Raw genomic sequence first — 18,163 nt, 5'->3', positions numbered from 1 at the left:
TTGCCTTGCTGTATCCGTCCCCGTTCAGAGTTCCCCATCCCCATCCCCAGTCCACCGCAGTGGGTGTGAATGAGTGAGCAGGTGAATATGCCCAGTGAAGAGCGAGAAGTGTGGTGTCCATTCCATCCACACCCGGCCAGCACTCACTCGCTCTTTGTGGGAGTACACAGCAGTGTTTCCATTATCCATCCATAGCATGGCCCAATATCTACACACCCTCTCCCACCCTTCCCGAATCCGTCCCATCTCATCCGTCCCCCATCGTCGTCACTCGTCCTCGGACATTGCATTGCAGCTCACACGCAACTTACTCATCTTTCTCTCACTCTGCTCTCACTCTGCTCTCACTCATCCTCGCTCTCTTACATACTCTGTTTACCTCTTTCTCTCTTGCGAAGGAGGCGCAGGTTGTAGCAGGACGATATCTTGGCTTTCAATACCCCGTCTGTGCCTATGGAGTAGGGCCTCTTACAATCCTTCTTCTTCACAGTCCTCTTGGTTTCTGTTGATTCGTCTCTTATTCGGCTTATACCCCCTCGGCGCAGCCACCGGGACCCTGCCTTACCTTCAACCCGCCATCGACACAGCACCTCAGCACTCTGCGACGAAAGAAACACTCGGGGTTGGAAACTTGCGGCCCTTGCACCGGCGCATTCCCGACGAACCGCCTTCTTTGGTACCGGATGCTACGACGAAGCAGCCCTCGAGACTTGCAGCAGATCCTCCATGTTTCGCGCGCTACGTCACTGTCACCAGGTTCGCAGATTGAAGCAAGAAGAAGAAAGGCAATAGCAGCAATAGCCACAACAGCAGAAAAGACAACAACGACAGCAGCAGCAATTTCACTGCTGCACAACGAAACGCAAGAGTTAAATTGTTGCATCACCAAATACCACCAATAGCAGCGCCATATCACAGACCATACACACACAGCAGAGAGCAAACACCAAGAGTGTTCGAGAACCCAAGCGCCACGACTTCGTCCCATCGTCGGCGCATCCAAGTGAATTCTCGATCACCGTTGAGCAACAGCAACAGCAACAGCAACAGCAACAGCATCAACCACTTCTCACTCCAGACGAGAGCAACAGTGTTGGGACAAAGGTGCACCGCCCACGCAGGGACCGTGACTCGGAAACGCCATCCCATCATCACCGCCCACCAAACGAACGCACCCCAGACTCGACCGAACCGAGGAAGTCGCAAACCAAGTAAATAACCTCGACATTTTACCGTGCTTATAATTTTCTGCTGCGCCCAAACCTCGTTTTGAATCTCCATCGCAGCAATGGCGCACGCCGGCTATGCCTCGGTGCGCAGGTCCTCGACGTCGTCCATGGGCTCAGACTACACAGACGCAGATGCAGCAGCAGTTGGCGGCATGGGAATGGAAACGAGAACGAAAACAAGAGCACAAGACCGAGACTACACAAAGGACCTGGCCTCCTCGTCGTCGCAGCCGTCCGTATCCGCCACAGCAACGCCCAGTCCTGCCAACTTTTTGTCTCTTGCCGACAAGAGCTTCACGCCTCTATCCATGGACAGCGACCTATTCCCCGATCGCGATTTCGACTTGAGCTTTGGCGGTAGCAGCAGTAGTGCGGTAGGAGAGCGCAAGACGACGGGTAGCCCGAGATTCCGCGACCGCGACCAGCAAAGGTCGACGTCACCACCGCCAGAGACGACGATGGCAGCGCATACTCAGGAGACTAGGACGAGGTCGAGGTCGGGAGAAGCATATTCAGGATTAAGCTTACATGGAGAAACACTATCGCATGCGGCGAAGGGAACGGCTTTGGCAACGACAGGAATGGTGGCAGCGGCAGACGTAGACGAAGAGAGGAATGTCTCGGGCGCACGCGATACGACGGAAATAGAGTGTCGGCCACGGCGGCCAGGGTCGCACTCGAGAAAAAGTCAAACGGAGGACGGTGACGGTCACAGCACAGAGGCAGGATCAAGGAATGCTGTGGATCAAGACGAAGAGTGCGAAAAGTACGAAGATGACGAGGTGCCGCCATTCGCAATTTCGTCTAGGAGCCCGCGCCAGCGCCGTGCCGGGTCGACGCCGCTGTCGCTAGATCCGCTGCAGGTGAACAGGGGGAGGGGACGGGGAGGCAGGGCGCCCGAAGACGAAGAGATGGAAATGGAGCTGGAGGACAGGTGCAGTACCGCTGCCGCTGCCGCTGCTGCTGCAGCGTCTACCGACACTGCTACGGGTTCCACGACAGCGACCACTTCAGGAACCACCACCAACACCAACAACCCAAAAGGGAACAGCGATAACGATACGGGCACCGATAAGAACATCTTACCTAAGGTCGGTAACGATAGGAATACGGGATCCGATAAGGACACGGCTGCCGGTAGCGTCAGGGATGGCGCCAGCACGTCCCTCGAGCTACAGGGCCCCCAGCCAGCGCCAGCGGCAGCGCCAACAGCAGCCATCCAGGAGAAGCAGCCGATGCCCACGGGCAGAGTCATGGCCTCTGCGTCTGCGTCTGCCCCCTTGTTGGCCCTTCGTACGAAAAATATCAATACCACCACCGCAGACAACCTGAATACGAGCGACCACAATACGAGATCCTTTGCTGCTGCAACTGGCACCATCACGAGCCCGGCAACCTCGACTTCTACCACCACCTCCAATTCCTTTGCCGCCTGTTCACCCTCCTCGACTGTCCTCTCCGCCCCTGCTGCTCTCGCCCGTCACATCTCCACCTCGTCCCTTCGGTCCAACAGCAGCCTCATTTCCCAAATCCAGGACAGTTTGCAACAGCAGCAGCAGCAGCAACATCACCACGCCTCTTCGGCATCTACACTCGTTCGTCCCGTCGCCCAACCAATCGTTCGTACAATATCCGACTCGGGCACCTTCACCCTCAAACACCCCGTTCCGGACCTCAACTGCCGCTCCGGCGCCTATACCACAAACGTCGCTGCTCTCGAGAAGTCGGCCGAGCGCCTGTCCATGACCAGCTCCATCGAGGACGCCATCCGCGACTTGCATGGAGAGTTGAAGCGTTCCGACTCCCGCCGTTCCTCCATCCTTGCTGCCAATCTCGCCGCATCCCACTCCCCCATCGACGAATCCTCGGCCCAACCCGGTCCCCTTCGCGTCATCCCTCCCGTCGCCTCCATCGTCGAGCTCAACAACAACGCCCGCCTCGGCGGCTACTCTCCCAGCGGCTACGTCATGTCTCCCAATCACTCTTTGACCGGCCGCCTGCGCTCCGGCTCCAACAACTCACGCGGCCGCCCCGAAATCGACGTCGATGCCATCATGTCACGACACGGTTCTGGCAAGGGGTCTACCAGGAGTGCCCGCTCTGGAAAGCCTTCCCTTGCTGAGATCGCCGAATCGGAACCTGTTGCTCTGACTGGACGTGTTCTTGACGAAGCCGATCACGCCCCTATCCCTGTGACAGCCGACGACGACGCTACTATCCGCCGTCCCAATACGAACGAAGAGAACCGTGGCAGTGTCTTTAACTTGCTTGGCGAGATGGACCAGCATTCTGGAGGCCTTGGCCTGGACTTTGGCGGAGACAGCGGCAGGCGAGACTCTGACGACAGACCGCCCACGCCGAGATCGACATCGACGTTTGACCACACCAATGCCTTTGGGGATTTTGACGGCGTGCATTGCCAGCCCGAAGACCTCGAGCGGAGCGAGTACGACTCGCGTGAGCAGAGCGAATACGGCGACGCGCCCATGCCCGTCCCGCACACTATGCCGATGCCAGACATCCCAGAGCCTCAGTACGAAGCACCGCCGCCACGTATGCCACGAAACAACAGGAACACCATCCGGCCACAGTCCTATTTTGACGAGCTCACCGGCCAAGAGATGCTCTACTACCCCGCTCGCGTGCCCGCCATGCTCAACCTGCCGCCCAAGCTGTCCAGGAAGCCAAAGACCGAGGTCCGGAACGCGAGGCACTCCAAGGTGCTGCAGGCTATGGGCCATCCTGGTTTCGGCCAGGCAAAGTACCTGCCTCAGGACCCCGAGGCGTCCCAGGTTCGCGAATCCAAGATGTGGCTGCCCGACCCGCTGGCCGGCCACGGCATGTCCTCTTTTGGCGACGATATTGAGGGACAGCGTTCGGGTGACGCATCGCTCAAAGAACCTGCTGCGGTCGATTCTCATGTGCCGTCCGAACAGGGCGACCCGTTGCTGTCGAGTGATGGTGCTGCTGCTGTTGGTGGTGGTGAAGAACCCGAACACATGCCAGAGGATCCCCCGCCAACGCAACGCCGCAAGTCCAAGATGCCAAGGGCTTCTAACCTGCCGCCACAACTCCGCGCGAGCGCCTTTTTCGATTTACCGTCCACAACACCGCAGATCGAGGTCAAGGGAGGCTCCGCAATGGCGACGCTCGACAGCATTCTTGATGCATCTGCGAATGCCCCAGTCAGTGCCTTCACGGACCACGCTTTTGCAGGAAAGCTGGGCAATGAGACGTACGGCCCCGATAAAAAGAAGAACCGCAAGTCTACCGCCACCGTCTTGCTCCCCGAAGAGCATGTTCGGGCCGCGTCGCAGAAGAAGAAGGGCGGCCTTATGCCGTTCAGCAAGAAGTCCGACAATGGATCCAGGAAGAATTCCATGGCTGGTAGCAGAGAAGAGAACCAAGCTCTTTCTGATCACGTCGACGGTGAGGATAGGGAAAAGGCCGAGGGCGAGGGTTCAGATGAGGAAGAGGAAGAAGAGGAAGTCGATGAGTTTGCTGGAATCCTCGATGGGCCTCCTACGACCCTCCTCGCTGAGCTGCAGTTGCGCAAGTACCACGCCAAGATGCGCACTCAGAACCCGAACCGTAACGTTGGGCAGAACGGCATGCATGCGACACTCATCGAGCTGGACGCGGTTGCCGAGACGCAGAAGAGGCACCGTGAGAAGAAGAAGATTGCCCTTGCTTGGGAAGTTGACGGCGCCAAGGAGGAGGACCACGGCTCCGACGAAGACGAGGTTCCGCTTGGCGTCTTGTACGCCGGCAACCCACATGTGGCCGAGAAGAATCGACCTATGGGTCTGATGGAGCGTCGCGACCTGGAAGAGAATGAGCCTCTTAGTGCTCGCCGTGCACGTCTCCACGGCCAAGAACCCCCGAGGACATTGGCTAAGCAGAGGAGCAACTTCACCCTGAACGCCGGTCTGAGCCAGATGCGTCTCAACCAGATGCCTTCTGTCGAGCACTTGAGGCCCGAGGAGGAGTCAGAGGACGAAGCTATCGCTGGAGAGACTCTCGGAGAGCGTATGCGACGCCTCAGAGCCAAGGACGAAGCCGAGCACAACAATCTTCCCAACGCCCGCCCTGTCAGTCGAGCATTCTCTGCGGAGATCCTAGCCCAGTTTGGCGATAACGATGAGAAGAAACCTGGAGACAAGGGCAAGGAGAAGGAGGCCCAGCCAGAGGAGGGAGAGGAGACGCTTGGCCAGCGTAGGAAGAGACTGCAGGCCGAGCGCGAGGCGCGTGAGCAGGAGATGATGCTCAGCGGCGGGCCGGTCCAGGCTGAGGCTGAAGCACCTCAATTGCGCAAGAAGCACAGTCTAGCCGATGTCCTCAACTCCCACCCGATTGCCTACAACCCAGCCCTGGACGAGCAGCGCCGCCTCGAGCAGGAGCGGCGCAAGGTTCGGGAACAGGAGGCCAAGATGGCCGCAGTCCGCGCTCAGATGCCGCAGACCCTGACCGGGCCGAACAATCAGCGGAGTGGCGGCTATAAGAACGGCGCTTTCAACGACGCCAACGGAGGTAGCGGCGGTGGGCCGGGTGCTCGAGGTCTCCTTGCGCAGCCTGGGCTGCCGCCTGTCAGTGCTGGCTTAGGTGTCAATATGGGACCTGGCGGATGGAACCGCTCCAGCATGGCTTTGAGCAACTACGGAGGGCCTTTCCAGCAGCCTATGCAGCAGCAGCATCAAGTGTACGGAAACCCTGGTATGGCTCAGATGAGCCAGCCAAATCTAGGCGGATACGGAGGCTACACTGCTGGCGGTATGGGCGGTATGAATCACATGGGAGGCATGAACGGCATGAACCCCTACGGCGGAGGCATGGGTGTACCGATGCAGATGCAGCCCATGGGCATGCAGCAGGGTATGGCACCTATGCCGATGCAGCAAATGCAGATGCCTATGCAACCTGGCCACAATGGGCAGATGCAGTCTATCGAACGATGGCGGCAGAGTGTCATGTACTAGACGAGGGCCATCCCAGATCTACAATACCTCGACTGACCAACTACCTACACACTAATCTCTGGGCGGACACAAGTCTGCGAGAGTTGTATATAACAATCACACACAACCATGGCATTGCGAGGGGAGTTGGATTGATTTTCTTTTGTTTGAACAACCTTTGGGTGGTTTGCGAAGCACAGAGCGATGCGAAGCATTAGGATACAATAGGGGGGTTTGGGGGACATGGTTTTCTCGGTTTTACCTACACCAGGTACTAGGGGATTATTACAGTACATCCAACGTATACAAATCAATTCTAATAATCACAACCGTGAATCAAGTCTAGTTCCCATGTTTTTCCATTGACGAGTAATGAGCGAGCATGAAGAGAAAGCTTGAAGGATGGATGGCTGCAGGTTGGTGCTTCCGCTTGAGTCTGGAGAGGATTTCGTTCTCAATGGGAGATAAAGAAATGTTGCTACCAGGTCTCATTGGCAATCTTCCATATGTGAACGTGTGTGAACTCGCTGTGAATTGGTCGGTGTCTTCTTTCTGGAAACGAGGCTTTGTGGTAACCAAAGACATCCACCTTCGAGCCAAGTTAATTTGACTGTACGTCTGCGTAAGATAGGCTGTATGCTACTGCCAGCCAGACCTACCACTACTACCACCACCGCCATCATCGTAATCAAGATGGTCCATATTACCTACCCAAACCAAAACGTTCTTCTTGGAGTGCTCCCAGCGTCGAGGGTGAGCCCTAGTACTTGGTGCGGGGCCGGCCGGAGCCCGTTCTCCCATTTCCAGCCGGACCCACAACGTCACACCTTCGACGAGGTCGGCGTCGGCCGTTTCCATGCTGAGATGAGGTCTAACCTCCCAAGAATCTCAGTCACTAAGGTATGTAAGTATTCCCAGCTTTCGACTTGAATAGTCAACTGCAACTGGGGAAATCGAATCCTATAATTACTATAAACCTCAATCCTGCGCGACAAAAGCCACCGGCACCGCCGCACAGGCCGCCGTCGCCAGGATGATATCCGTCCTTCGCCCGTCCGTCATGACGGCTAAGCTGGCCGCGAAGACGCTGGTGAAGACGGCGATCATACAGAGGCGTAGGACTTCGTTGTGGACGAGGTAGAGGGTGACGACGGCGGCTTGGATTACGAGGGAGGCGGCGAGGACGGTGATTATTGTGACGAGGCGGGTGACGTGACGGGCGGAGTAGTATTTTACTTCTGTTGTTTCCTTGTGTCGTTTCCCCTGGCTCGAACTATCATGAACTATCCGGCGAGGTTGTGATAGAGAAGGACTGACGTACCGCTAGGTATCTCCCTGCGAGATCTTCGAGATTTCGGGTGAGGAAATCTGCGCCTGATGATGGAGCGAGGGCGATGAAGTCGTCTCGTTTGCTGGGTAGATCGTGGCCTTGGCCGAGGAAGGGCTGTTCGGAGTCGAACCAGCCCTGAAAGACGTGAAAGACTCGATCGTTGGGGGTTGTGAACTTCATTACTTGGCTTCGCAAAACCCAAGCCCCATCTATATCCCGTCACAACGATTACGCTCATGATCAGATTTCGAGGAACGTACGGTATTCTTTTATGGTTCCTTGTAGTCGATGCACAAGATCCATCTTCTTGGCCTCTCTTAAATCCTTTTCTTGAGCTCTTATTGCAAATACTTCTCAGCACCTTGTGGCGAGACGGCTAGTCTCGCTGACGCTTACGGCATCATCCTCGTCGAAATTTTGCAGCTCGGCTTCGATCTCCAGCATTTTCGACTGCAGGTGAAGGAGGTTCCGAGCGCTTAGAGCTTGGAAGCTTCTGAATACGGGCAGCTCGGGATCAGAGGCAATGAAATCCGCGAAAGCTGCGTGGCTTGATGAACCGGGAGGTACGGCTGCCATTTGGGACGTGACCTCTGTGCAGTCGAACTGCTACATTCGTTTGTGCTCGCGGCTGCCACTCTCTGAGAATATGGGAGGATAATGGGTCAAGAGCGGGCAATCGGTCTGTACTCTTAAGAGCAAGGCATAGGTGTATCTTGATCAGACCTTTTCTGGCGAGGATTGTTTCATCATGTGCACGCCAAGATCTACCTGCATTGATGGGCACCTGGAAGTGAAAAACGGACTTGGGTATCAAGGCAACCCAGCTGCCTGCCATGAGTAAGGGAGCTCTTGGTTGGATGCCTGGTATTAATGTGCAAGTATGCCTTGGAGACGAATTGACCAATCACCCCCCTACCAGGGTGTCTTGTTAGGGGCGTAGCTAAACCTGAATAGCCATTGTCAGGAATATCAAAGCCTGATGTCGTCTTACCTCTAGCAGCGAGCTGACCTGTTTCTCTCCCGCCTTAAACGTCGCAGACGTTGCCTAGGTTGACGGTCCTTATATACGTCAAAAGCGTCCAAGATGGTTCGCTTCCGGAAATCTGATGAGTTATTCGAGTTTCTGGACATACCAGAAAATACCAAGCAAGTTGAGGTTAAAGCAGCTTATAGACAGAAACTCCATACATACTTTTCCTGTACGAGGTCCGTATGCGAGATCGAACTCGGCCGCATACGAAATGTATATCGGGTCCTTTCAAACCCAACATTGAGATGACAATATGCCGATTTCATCGCGTCTGGGGACCGTACATGTAAGGACGCACCACACAGCCTTCTAGTCACTTTGCCCCAGACAATGCAGCTGACAGGAATGAAATTGCCTTTAGCAAACACATTTACGATGCCAGGGTCCGCATCAGACGGCATGCTTATGGCACGAGGAGCAGTAGACGGACAACTGGTCAATGCAATTCCCGATACTGGCGCTGGCTGCAACTTGGTGTCTTCTTCGCTTGCCAAGCGACTCGGTCTTGAGCCACCACCCGGCCTGTCAGAGGCTCAAGACACAGGTCTTCGCATGGCCAACGGCAAGACCATCATGAGTGCCGGTACCGTCAATGCTGTATGGAAATTCGCATATGATCCAGATAAATCCTGGAAAATCGCGTTCCAGGTCATCAGTGATCTCGCTCATGATGTTGTCCTAGGAAGCGAATTTCTCACAACTTCGGGCACAATGAACCAACACCGTGCCTGTCTGAGCAGAGCTCCCCGACTTCCTTGGGCAACATCGGTTCTCTTCGCAAGCAATGTTAAATCTGTTAGTCAACGGCTTCAAGGTACAATCGGCGGTGTTGCAGTCCTGGCACTTGCCGACTCAGGTTCTGAGTCAAACCTCCTGTCGTCCAGCTTTGCGCGCCGCCATACGAATTGGCATGGCACCATTGATTGGAATGATCAACGTCTTTTGCTATTCCCTGACGGCAAAATGGAAAACACAATGGGTCCTGCATGGGCACATTGGGCCTGCATGGGCCAGTCGAGCTCTCCATTAAGTTGTGATGATGCGGCCTTCCAATTCCATATTCTTAAGAGTTGTATCCATGATGTCATCTTGGGTCAGGATGCGCTCGAAGAGATTGAAGCCTTCGCTGACCACATTGCATCGTTCGTGGAGTCCGACCAAGGTCCAGAGCCGGCGGATTTCAACTTGGTCATATGGGTACCTGTTAAGCACCCAAAGACGGACCAAGCCACGGATGCTGGCGCCAACCCTCAGCTGGACCAACAGACATCGAAAGAGCATTCGGAGATTCCGCCCCAGAGTCAGAATTCGGAAAGCCTTCAAGGCCCAGGAGTTTCGAATACCTCTCAACTCCCGGATGGAAAAGAGACTGAATACTCATGGTGGTCAAGAAGATTGGCGGAGCGTAAGCGGCAGTTTGCTGCTCGGCGACACATTTCTCAAATGTCGCCGGGCCCCGACAGAGATGCTGCTACCGCAAAGGAACAAGAGATGCGCCGAGTCTTCAAGGCAAGAGAGAAATCAATTCTGCCCAAGCAGGTGCCTCAGCAACCCAGGAAGTTTGAGAATTACTCGGCGCAAGAAATGAAAGACGAGGCTTCGAACAACCACGAAGAGCGCAGGCTGCGGTTCTTCTCTCGCTGACTCGACTCTCGATGCGGCCAAGATAGGAAAGACCTTGGGTTGTAACTTTTATTGCCTTGGTGACCCGGTCGCTTCTTGGGAGAGGTAAAGAGCAGGATGCGGAGGTGATGGAACAGAGGCGTCGGCCTTGGGGATTGGGAAGATGGTTGGATCAGGGGCCCTGTAGTTAAAATTTCAATATCAGCCCTACGGAGAAAGCCTGGATTATGATGCGCCCGTGCATGAAACATGCCATGGATGTTTCTGGCGCTGGACAAGTGTCCCGATCTTTTTTTGGAGGCAGCCCGAGTTCAGGGGGAGAATGCACATGTGCAAGTACAGTCATCATTTCTAGAAGCACTGTATCATCTGTTAGCAGATGCCCGTTTAAAACCGTGCTATTACAGGTAGCAAACGGTGCAGAAACCCTGAGCTGTAACGGGGACCTCTCCATCTTTTTTTTTTATCGGAACGCGTATCGCAACGGTAAGCTCGCGTGCTGCCGGACCGACGTCGTCAGCCCCCAAAACCAAACATTTACAGATTATCCTACCCTCCTCCCGCTGCCTCCGGCTCGAAACCTTGGGCTGTCAATTCCTCGTCCTCCTCGCCACAGATCGCCATAGCTCGGGAATGGAAGCGTCACCGCTGACCCGTCAGGCCCCGCCCGAGGTCTTCAAACCCAAGATCGTACAGCTGTACGAGTCGCTGTTCAAGGTTCGACAGCTCCGCTTCTCCCTGCCTTTGTGACCCCTCGACCATGTCTTTGTGTGTCCAAGGTACTCTGTCGCCGATTTCATGTAGGCCTTGTAGCTAACCTTTTCTCCCTAGGTGTGTGTTCTCCTCGATCTTTATACCCACGAATCCCGAGCTCCCCCCATTGCGCCTGACCGAGCATTCCCCCTTGACGATCTTCAACTTCCGGACCGCATGGCCGTACCTTCCCAAACATCACTGCTAAGCAAAGAAGCACGACCCTGTACACTGGCAACCCGCTGATACGAACTCCATGATTGAGTAGGATGCCGAAGATGACGCAGAACGCTCCGAGGGCTTCTGGCGCGAGTTCTTTCTCCTGCGGCCCGACCGCGCCGCCTTGAAACGAATCCTCGATGGCCTGGGGCCGGCGGACATGCTTGCGTTGGAGGAGCATACTAGGGAGCTTTTCGCCCGCGCTGTTACTGCCATGAAGAGTGGACAGGGTGTCGCAGATCTGCATGCGCTTGACGTGAGTAAACCAGCGGAACAACCTCGTTCCTTGGCTTTTGCGCCGGGGCGAGGTTTAGAAGTTGCTGATAGAGTTGCTGACTTGGATTCAATGGGATGATAGACACTCAGTGTGTTCCTGTGCTCGGCTCTTTCGAAAAAGTATGCGCACCCTAGCTCGGATATCATCATCGTCTTGGCTGGGATCGATTATGTCGATACGATCTTTACGGACTTTGTGGGCGCTGTGGACCAGATCATTAGGAGTGGGAAGAGCTGTGAGTTTGGCACAAGGGAAAGCAACTACGGTCAATTATGAGACGGACTAACGCGTTCCAGTGGAATTGCGACAAAAGGCGGTCGAGGTTGTCCTGGCTGTGACGGCGGGCGCATACCAGACAAGTCTCTTGACATACTTTATCCAGAGAGACCTCTTCCCCTCAGTAATGAAGGTCGGATCATTCTACCCTTGCAATTTGTGTGAGCCTCAACTAACGATCCCGCAGTTCATACAAGACACCGACACGACGGAGCGCATCCTCAGCCCCTTTTCCCTCCTTGGCCTCTTGGCAAACTACAACAAATTCGAGTTCCAGAACCCCTACCAGATGCGATTAAACGACTTTGTCAACGAGGCGACAATCAAGAAGATCATCCGGTGCATAGGTCAGACGTGCGAGAGCTTGACTACACAATTCGTGGATGTGCAAGATGACTTGCCCGAGGGGTGGACATTCAACGGTACACTACGCATGATGGGCCTTGGCGCGGTTGCGAGGGGTCCTAAGCCGGAAAAGAAGCCCGTCTACGATGCCGAGACCATGAAGCAGATGTTTACAAAGCTGTGAGTATCCTCTAGCTGACCTTGGTGTGAGGAAATGTAGCAACTGACAAGAAGCAGACCCGGCGAGGAAGCAGCCGTGTTGCTAGCAACCTATGACTTTACCCACGCCAACAAGCTGTTCTGCTTCAACCTCGCCACCCTGCCTGCCGAAAAGGGCGAAGAACAGCCATTGGCAGCCTTCACATCACTCACGTCCTACCTACTCCAGCATGCCCATCTCTCCGAACGCACGACACACTACTCGCATCTCAACCTAATGGTCTTCCGCCTCCTAATCGAGGACCCCGTGCTATGCAAGCGGATATGCAGCGAAGAGTCCAAGGGGCAGGTCCGTCTGTGTCGCCAGAGGCAACCGTTCCTCCCGCTGGTCAGAGGGGACCGGATCCTGGCGACAGCCGTGCTGGATACCATGGTGGACGGTATCACACACAATCTTCGGAGGAGGCTGGACGTCGGGCTCTACACGCTCTGCGTCGGCATCCTGCTGCGGGTGATTTCCTATCTCTCAAGGTCACGGACGCGACTGACGTATCACTGGGCGGATCTGTTCCGCGCGTTGCTGAACCTAATTCGGTTCCTGACACAATACGTCGCGGACCTGAAGGACCTCTCGCAAATCGACCTCCTGCTAGACAATGTCGTCAACCTGGTCGCGCTTTCGCTCTCGGCTGGCGAAGGATTCTTGCCGTCACCGGCGGCATACGATGATCTATTCTACAAGGTCGTCGAGGCGGGCGACACGCTGACCAAGTTCAAGGAGAGCTATCAGCTCGGCAAGCGGCCGAGCAACTCGATTGACACGCTTATTAGCGTGAGCACGCACTACAAGGAGCTGCTTGCGGAGGGCGGCAAGAAGAAGGGGAACCTGACGAGCATGCAGGTGACGGAGGTGATCAAGCAAGGATATGAGACGCTGAGTATACAGGCGAAAGAGGGGCTTGATACGTGGGATCGGTACCGGGAGGCGGACGAGAGGACGTTGTTGAAGAAGATGGCGAGGGCGGCTGTTGCTGATGTGAGAGGGTTGGTGGAAAGGTGAGAGTTGGTGAGCTGTGAGCGGTGAGCTGTGAGGCATGGAAGGATGGGTGATAGACTGTATGATATCAATGACACCCGAGATGATTCTCATGAATTATGGTGTTGGAGTGGTATTGATCGGTGGTTGGCATGCTAAATTGAGACTGGTCGACCACGATGCCAGCCTCACGAGGTAGACTGTTACTGGTTGCTGCCAACCTCGGGCTCTTAACCTTCAAGGTTGTCCTTTGGCATATCAAGAAAGGTTCCACAGGCTGCTGGGGGTTGGATGTAGAGCTCTTCCTTGTCAGCCCGGGCGAACCTAATCTCGAACCACGTCGATTCCCCGAGAGTCCAGGAAACTCGTAACGCTGTACAAACAAAGTACCTGACTACCTTGGATAAGTAAAGAATGAATAATACCTTTGAGGCCCTCAAGGTATTTGTTGGTCATGAGAAATAAAGCAAGAGCCAAGGCCTAAAAGGCACTGAAGAAAAGGTGGCTGCTTTGTCATCTGTCCCAGCCGTTGACAAATTGTAGGTCTCTGATTGGCTGTAGAGAACCCGGTATACTGGGGACCGCTCACCATGTCATAGCCGCGCCACGGAGAGAACCTGTCAAATGACCCCCCTTGGCCCCAGCTTCTGTTGCTTTGCTCTGAGTGCCAGCCACATTCCCATTGCCAATCCATCCCGACCGCAAAAACCTCCGACCTACAATTCCCGCCTGTTTCTCTCGTCACCGTCGAATGATTTCCAACCCTCTCAACCTCAACACCTGATCGTGCGACGACAAATATAACAAAACCAAACGGAAGCAACCTCACCTTGCTGTGATTCTCTCTAGCAAACTCGAGTCCGTCACAAATACAAACACACAACCTCCAGCACAAAGATGAATGCACCGAGGATACTCAGCAGAGTGGCGTTCCGCCGCTCCTGCATGGCATTGCAGTGCGCCTCTGCTCGTCGCGCCTACGGCAGCCCGTCTTTCCAGTCATACCCTCTCTACTCAAACAACACACTCCCTCCGGCGAGAGGCGACGGCATCCCCGAGAGCTCCATCGCATCGCCGGATGCTCTACCGAAGGTCAACGAGACGAGACCCCCCAAGATCCCCTCGCAAATGACGACAGCCCACCAACAATCCTCGACACCGAGCACACCTTCCTCTTCTTCCTCCGCCACACAGTCCTCGACGACCAAGACAACAACAGCAGCGACCACATCCGCAGCAGCCAAGGTCACGACGACGTCATCAGCAGCAACCGCCGCCGCCGCAGCCCCCGCGCCAAAGATTTCCGAACAAGCGGCTCAAACCCCCAAGCCAGCCGCCCGTCCGAAGCGCACGCTCCGCGCCCGAAAGGCGGCGATGAAGCTTAGCCCCGCGGCGGTAGAGCAGCTGCGCGCGATGCTTGACCAGCCGGAGCCGAAGCTGATCAAGGTCGGCGTGCGGAACAGGGGGTGCTCGGGCCTGGCGTATCACCTCGAGTACGTCGAGAAGCCGGGGAGCTTCGACGAGGAGGTGGTGCAGGATGGTGTCAAGGTGTTGATTGACAGCAAGGCGCTGTTCAGCATTATTGGCAGCGAGATGGATTGGGTTGAGGACAAGCTGAGCCAGCGGTTTGTGTTTAAGAACCCGAACATCAGTGAGTCTACGTTGCTTTTTGCCGCCTTGAGATGTGGTATGCTAACGATATGAACAGAGGAGCAGTGTGGTTGCGGCGAGTCTTTCATGGTTTGAGTGGACTTCTTTAATACAGCAAAGACTGAATGAGTCGCCAGCGAGAGAAGAGACAGCATGAGCATGCGCTGCTTTCGAAAGCGGGTCAATGGCTTCGAGATACACTTCATACATGGCCGTCGTCTGCATCATAGAGAAGGGGAGACGGTGAACGGCACCGGCACCGGCATTAACTCATGCTACGGCGTCTTTGTACATCACGGCTCCATTCCGAGCACTTCTGAAATTTCGGGCTGGAGGACTAGGCATTGGGAGGCGTTTTATACAGATGTAATGATACCTACGAGAAGACCCGGCTCATCAACCGGGCGCGAATCACTGAGATTATTAGTTTTATTCTCAATTGGACCTCAGAAGTGAATCAATTTGCTGTCTTGTTCCGCCTTCAATGAGATCATTCGCCTGTCCGTATGCCGAGCATGGCGTGCGGACGGAAACCACAGTGTATCTCCGACCGAATCCGAGTGCCGGGCACCCCCACTTGTGGAAGAGAGCGCGGCTTCTTACCCGACGGCTGTGAATCGACACCCCCGGCACAGGCAGTCGCCTCCAGACGGCAGTGGAGGCACCTATTTACTTGGGGCAGGTACCTGAAGTGCGGAGCGAGGCGTCCCGTGCCCCACTAGAATTTCGAGCTCCATTGCCAGGCGCGTCATTGCACTCAAAAATTCCCCCAGAGGCGCGTCTCCTCCAGTCAGAGTTCAACCTCCAAGTTCACACGGAATCGCGATAGTCGCCCCAATATCGTCGACTTGACACGAATTGACGAATCCGGACTAACTCACATACATAGCAATCAGTTCTGAGCCAAAGAAGACCCCATTGCATGCGTCACAGCACCATCACCCATTTAAAATGGCAGCAGTCGACTGCCCCATCTGCAACAAACCCGTCAAGGAGACGCTGATCAACTCCCACATCGACTCGGGCTGCCAAAACCACATCTTCAACCCCGAACGAACATCCTCCCCGCCGACAGCGACACAAGCCAACGGTACCCCCGGCTCTACACTTACCTCATCACAAGCCAAACGGCCCGCCTCCTCCTTCTTCTCGACTCCCGCACCGAAGCGCCATGCCCCTCCCGCCAAAGTCTCCACGACCCCGTCCAACGGCACGACGACGACGACAGCAGCGGCGACGACTACTCGGCCCATGGCGGGCATGAAACGAAGATTCGACGACGGGCCAGGCGAGCTCCCCTCTCCCATGGCGACGGCCACCGAAACAGACAGCGAGGCAACCCAACAAACACAACCACCACCAGAAGCCGGTCCCTCGGCAAAGCGCACAAAGACAGCCCGCGCGGCGCCACTGGCAGAGCGCATGCGTCCAAGAACCCTAGACGAAGTTTGCGGCCAGGACCTCGTTGGCCCGCACGGCGTGCTGCGCAGCCTCATCGAGTCAGACCGGGTTCCCTCCATGATTCTTTGGGGTGGCTCGGGAACGGGCAAGACGACGATTGCGCGGTGTATTGCGCACAGCGTCGGCTCGCGCTTCATCGAGATGAATGCTACATCGTCTGGCGTGGCCGAGTGCAAGAAGCTCTTTGCGGAGGCGGCCAACGAGGGTGCTCTTACGGGCCGCAAGACTATTATTTTCTGCGACGAGATACATCGCTTCTCCAAGTCTCAGCAGGATGTTTTCCTGAAACCCGTTGAGGCTGGCACGATTACACTCATTGGAGCCACGACGGAGAACCCTTCCTTTCGAGTCCAGGGCGCGCTGCTCTCGCGGTGCAGGACGTTTACACTCTCCAAGCTCTCCAGCGAAGACGTGGTAAGGATCCTCCTCCGCGCTATCGACGAAGAGGCGCGAACGAATAACTTCCCCGGTAGCCCGCTCGTCGACGCGGAGCTCGTGACGTATCTGGCTGCCTTCTCGGACGGCGACGCCCGCACAGCGCTGAACCTCCTCGAGCTGGCACTCTCGCTCTCGACGCGCGCCGGGACGACGAAGGAGAGCATCAAGGCTTCTCTAACCAAGACGCTCGTGTATGACCGCGCAGGCGACCAGCACTACGATACTATCTCCGCCTTCCACAAAGCCGTTCGCGGATCAGACGCCGACGCGGCCCTGTATTACCTCGCACGCATGCTCCAGTCCGGCGAGGATCCCCTGTTCGTAGCACGACGGATGGTCGTCATCGCCTCTGAAGACGTCGGCCTGGCGGATAATACTCTCCTTCCGCTCGCGACGGCAGCGTACACCGCCGCACAGCAGATCGGTATGCCCGAGGCTAGGATCCCTCTTGCACACTGCGCCGTGGCGCTGAGTCTCGCGCCGAAAAGCACACGGGCGTATAGGGGTCTGAATAATGCCTACGCGGCGCTCAAGGAGCCTGGCGCGGCGGCGTTGCCTGTACCGCTGCATTTGAGGAACGCGCCGACGAGGTTGATGAGGGAGATGGGCTACGGGGCTGAGTATAAGTACCCGCCGAATTATCGGGAGGGCAGGGTGAGGCAGGAGTATCTGCCTGATGAGCTTGTTGGGAGGCGGTTTTTGGAGGAGAGGGATTTGGGGACGGAGGTGGATCCGGATTTGGAGATGGAGGTTGAGTCTTAAGGGAACCCGATATGGTCACCTCGTGGAAAGGGGATAGTGGTTGATTTGAGCGTAGTATCATACGTTTCCGCTTAGAGGTATATGGCGTTGCCTTGGATGGCTCCGAGCTTTGGGATAGAAGCTCATCAGGTTCTGGGGGAACGGAGAATATTGCATAGAGCGCATGGCATAGCATGGCATGGCGTCTAGCATAGGCATCATATCTCGTGCTGAGGCATGATGGAATATACATGTAATGATACGTGTACTCCAATGCTTTCTCGGGCTGTGAACGCGGGTGAGCATTGCGTTGAGAGGTAACGTCCATCTGAGAACCGAGACTTGCTCATACATGCCACGGCATCTAACAAGCAACAGAACAGCAGCTCGCACCCGGTACAAAGTCTCAGTTTGGTTATGATGGTGTGGGATGTGAAGCCCGTTTCAATGCATATGGAGTCTCAGAAAGCTGACCATGTCATCCACACCCTGCGGCTCGTTGACCCAGTGACCCCCAGATTGGTATTCACGCCATTCCACCGTACATGAACTGGCAAACGAATCAAGGGTCATCCGCATCTGCCGACCAAGGCTGATATCAATGACTTCATCGTCCACGGCGTGAGCGAGGAAAATGGGAG

General features: G+C 55.7%; 7 protein-coding genes across 7 annotated transcripts; 5 read left to right on the top strand and 2 right to left on the bottom strand.

Moving 5' to 3' along the window:
- Nucleotides 1–270: 270 nt before the first annotated feature.
- Nucleotides 271–1,107, bottom strand: BDZ83DRAFT_641526 (uncharacterized protein). Its single transcript, XM_060509564.1, has one exon. It carries the CDS (start codon nt 986–988, stop codon nt 527–529), a length of 462 nt encoding a protein of 153 aa, XP_060358508.1. The 5' UTR covers nt 989–1,107; the 3' UTR covers nt 271–526.
- BDZ83DRAFT_145271 (uncharacterized protein) lies at nt 1,029–6,512 on the top strand. The gene has a single exon (XM_060501301.1). It carries the CDS (start codon nt 1,289–1,291, stop codon nt 6,203–6,205), a length of 4,917 nt encoding a protein of 1,638 aa, XP_060358507.1. The 5' UTR covers nt 1,029–1,288; the 3' UTR covers nt 6,206–6,512.
- Nucleotides 6,513–7,162: 650 nt separating this feature from the next.
- BDZ83DRAFT_724254 (uncharacterized protein) lies at nt 7,163–8,090 on the bottom strand (the record flags this gene model as incomplete). The annotated part of the gene is made up of 4 exons (XM_060512638.1): nt 7,163–7,447; nt 7,506–7,723; nt 7,775–7,851; nt 7,876–8,090. The coding sequence occupies 4 exons, from the start codon at nt 8,088–8,090 to the stop codon at nt 7,163–7,165; spliced, it is 795 nt and encodes a 264-aa protein (XP_060358506.1).
- A 507-nt stretch (nt 8,091–8,597) lies between these two features.
- On the top strand, nt 8,598–10,291 carry BDZ83DRAFT_145281 (uncharacterized protein). Its single transcript, XM_060501302.1, has 2 exons — nt 8,598–8,830; nt 8,906–10,291. Exon 2 carries the CDS (start codon nt 8,920–8,922, stop codon nt 10,186–10,188), a length of 1,269 nt encoding a protein of 422 aa, XP_060358505.1. The 5' UTR covers nt 8,598–8,830; nt 8,906–8,919; the 3' UTR covers nt 10,189–10,291.
- Nucleotides 10,292–10,646: 355 nt separating this feature from the next.
- On the top strand, nt 10,647–13,256 carry BDZ83DRAFT_745234 (uncharacterized protein; the record flags this gene model as incomplete). The annotated part of the gene is made up of 6 exons (XM_060513182.1): nt 10,647–10,884; nt 11,189–11,395; nt 11,498–11,651; nt 11,713–11,825; nt 11,880–12,217; nt 12,275–13,256. The coding sequence occupies exons 1-6, from the start codon at nt 10,801–10,803 to the stop codon at nt 13,254–13,256; spliced, it is 1,878 nt and encodes a 625-aa protein (XP_060358504.1). The 5' UTR covers nt 10,647–10,800.
- An 873-nt stretch (nt 13,257–14,129) lies between these two features.
- BDZ83DRAFT_592114 (uncharacterized protein) lies at nt 14,130–14,978 on the top strand (the record flags this gene model as incomplete). Its single annotated transcript, XM_060506502.1, has 3 exons — nt 14,130–14,477; nt 14,532–14,883; nt 14,941–14,978. 3 exons carry the CDS (start codon nt 14,130–14,132, stop codon nt 14,976–14,978), a joined length of 738 nt encoding a protein of 245 aa, XP_060358503.1.
- Nucleotides 14,979–15,586: 608 nt separating this feature from the next.
- BDZ83DRAFT_145232 (ATPase) lies at nt 15,587–17,572 on the top strand. The gene has a single exon (XM_060501300.1). It carries the CDS (start codon nt 15,834–15,836, stop codon nt 17,541–17,543), a length of 1,710 nt encoding a protein of 569 aa, XP_060358502.1. The 5' UTR covers nt 15,587–15,833; the 3' UTR covers nt 17,544–17,572.
- The last annotated feature ends 591 nt before the right edge of the window (nt 17,573–18,163 follow it).

The sequence above is a fragment of the Colletotrichum acutatum genome (genome assembly GCF_030867785.1).
Source record: "Colletotrichum acutatum strain CBS 112980 chromosome Unknown BDZ83scaffold_185, whole genome shotgun sequence".
Lineage (NCBI taxonomy): Eukaryota > Fungi > Ascomycota > Sordariomycetes > Glomerellales > Glomerellaceae > Colletotrichum > Colletotrichum acutatum.
Note: the sequence above shows the minus strand (reverse complement) of the source record. Positions and strands in the feature narration are given on the sequence as shown.

What these genes read in the sequence shown, in the direction of transcription:
- BDZ83DRAFT_145232 (XM_060501300.1), top strand. Translation starts at nt 15,834, where the DNA reads ATGGCAGCAGTCGACTGCCCCATCTGCAACAAACCCGTCAAGGAGACG.
- BDZ83DRAFT_145281 (XM_060501302.1), top strand. Translation starts at nt 8,920, where the DNA reads ATGCCAGGGTCCGCATCAGACGGCATGCTTATGGCACGAGGAGCAGTA.
- BDZ83DRAFT_641526 (XM_060509564.1), bottom strand. Translation starts at nt 988, where the DNA reads ATGGGACGAAGTCGTGGCGCTTGGGTTCTCGAACACTCTTGGTGTTTG.
- BDZ83DRAFT_145271 (XM_060501301.1), top strand. Translation starts at nt 1,289, where the DNA reads ATGGCGCACGCCGGCTATGCCTCGGTGCGCAGGTCCTCGACGTCGTCC.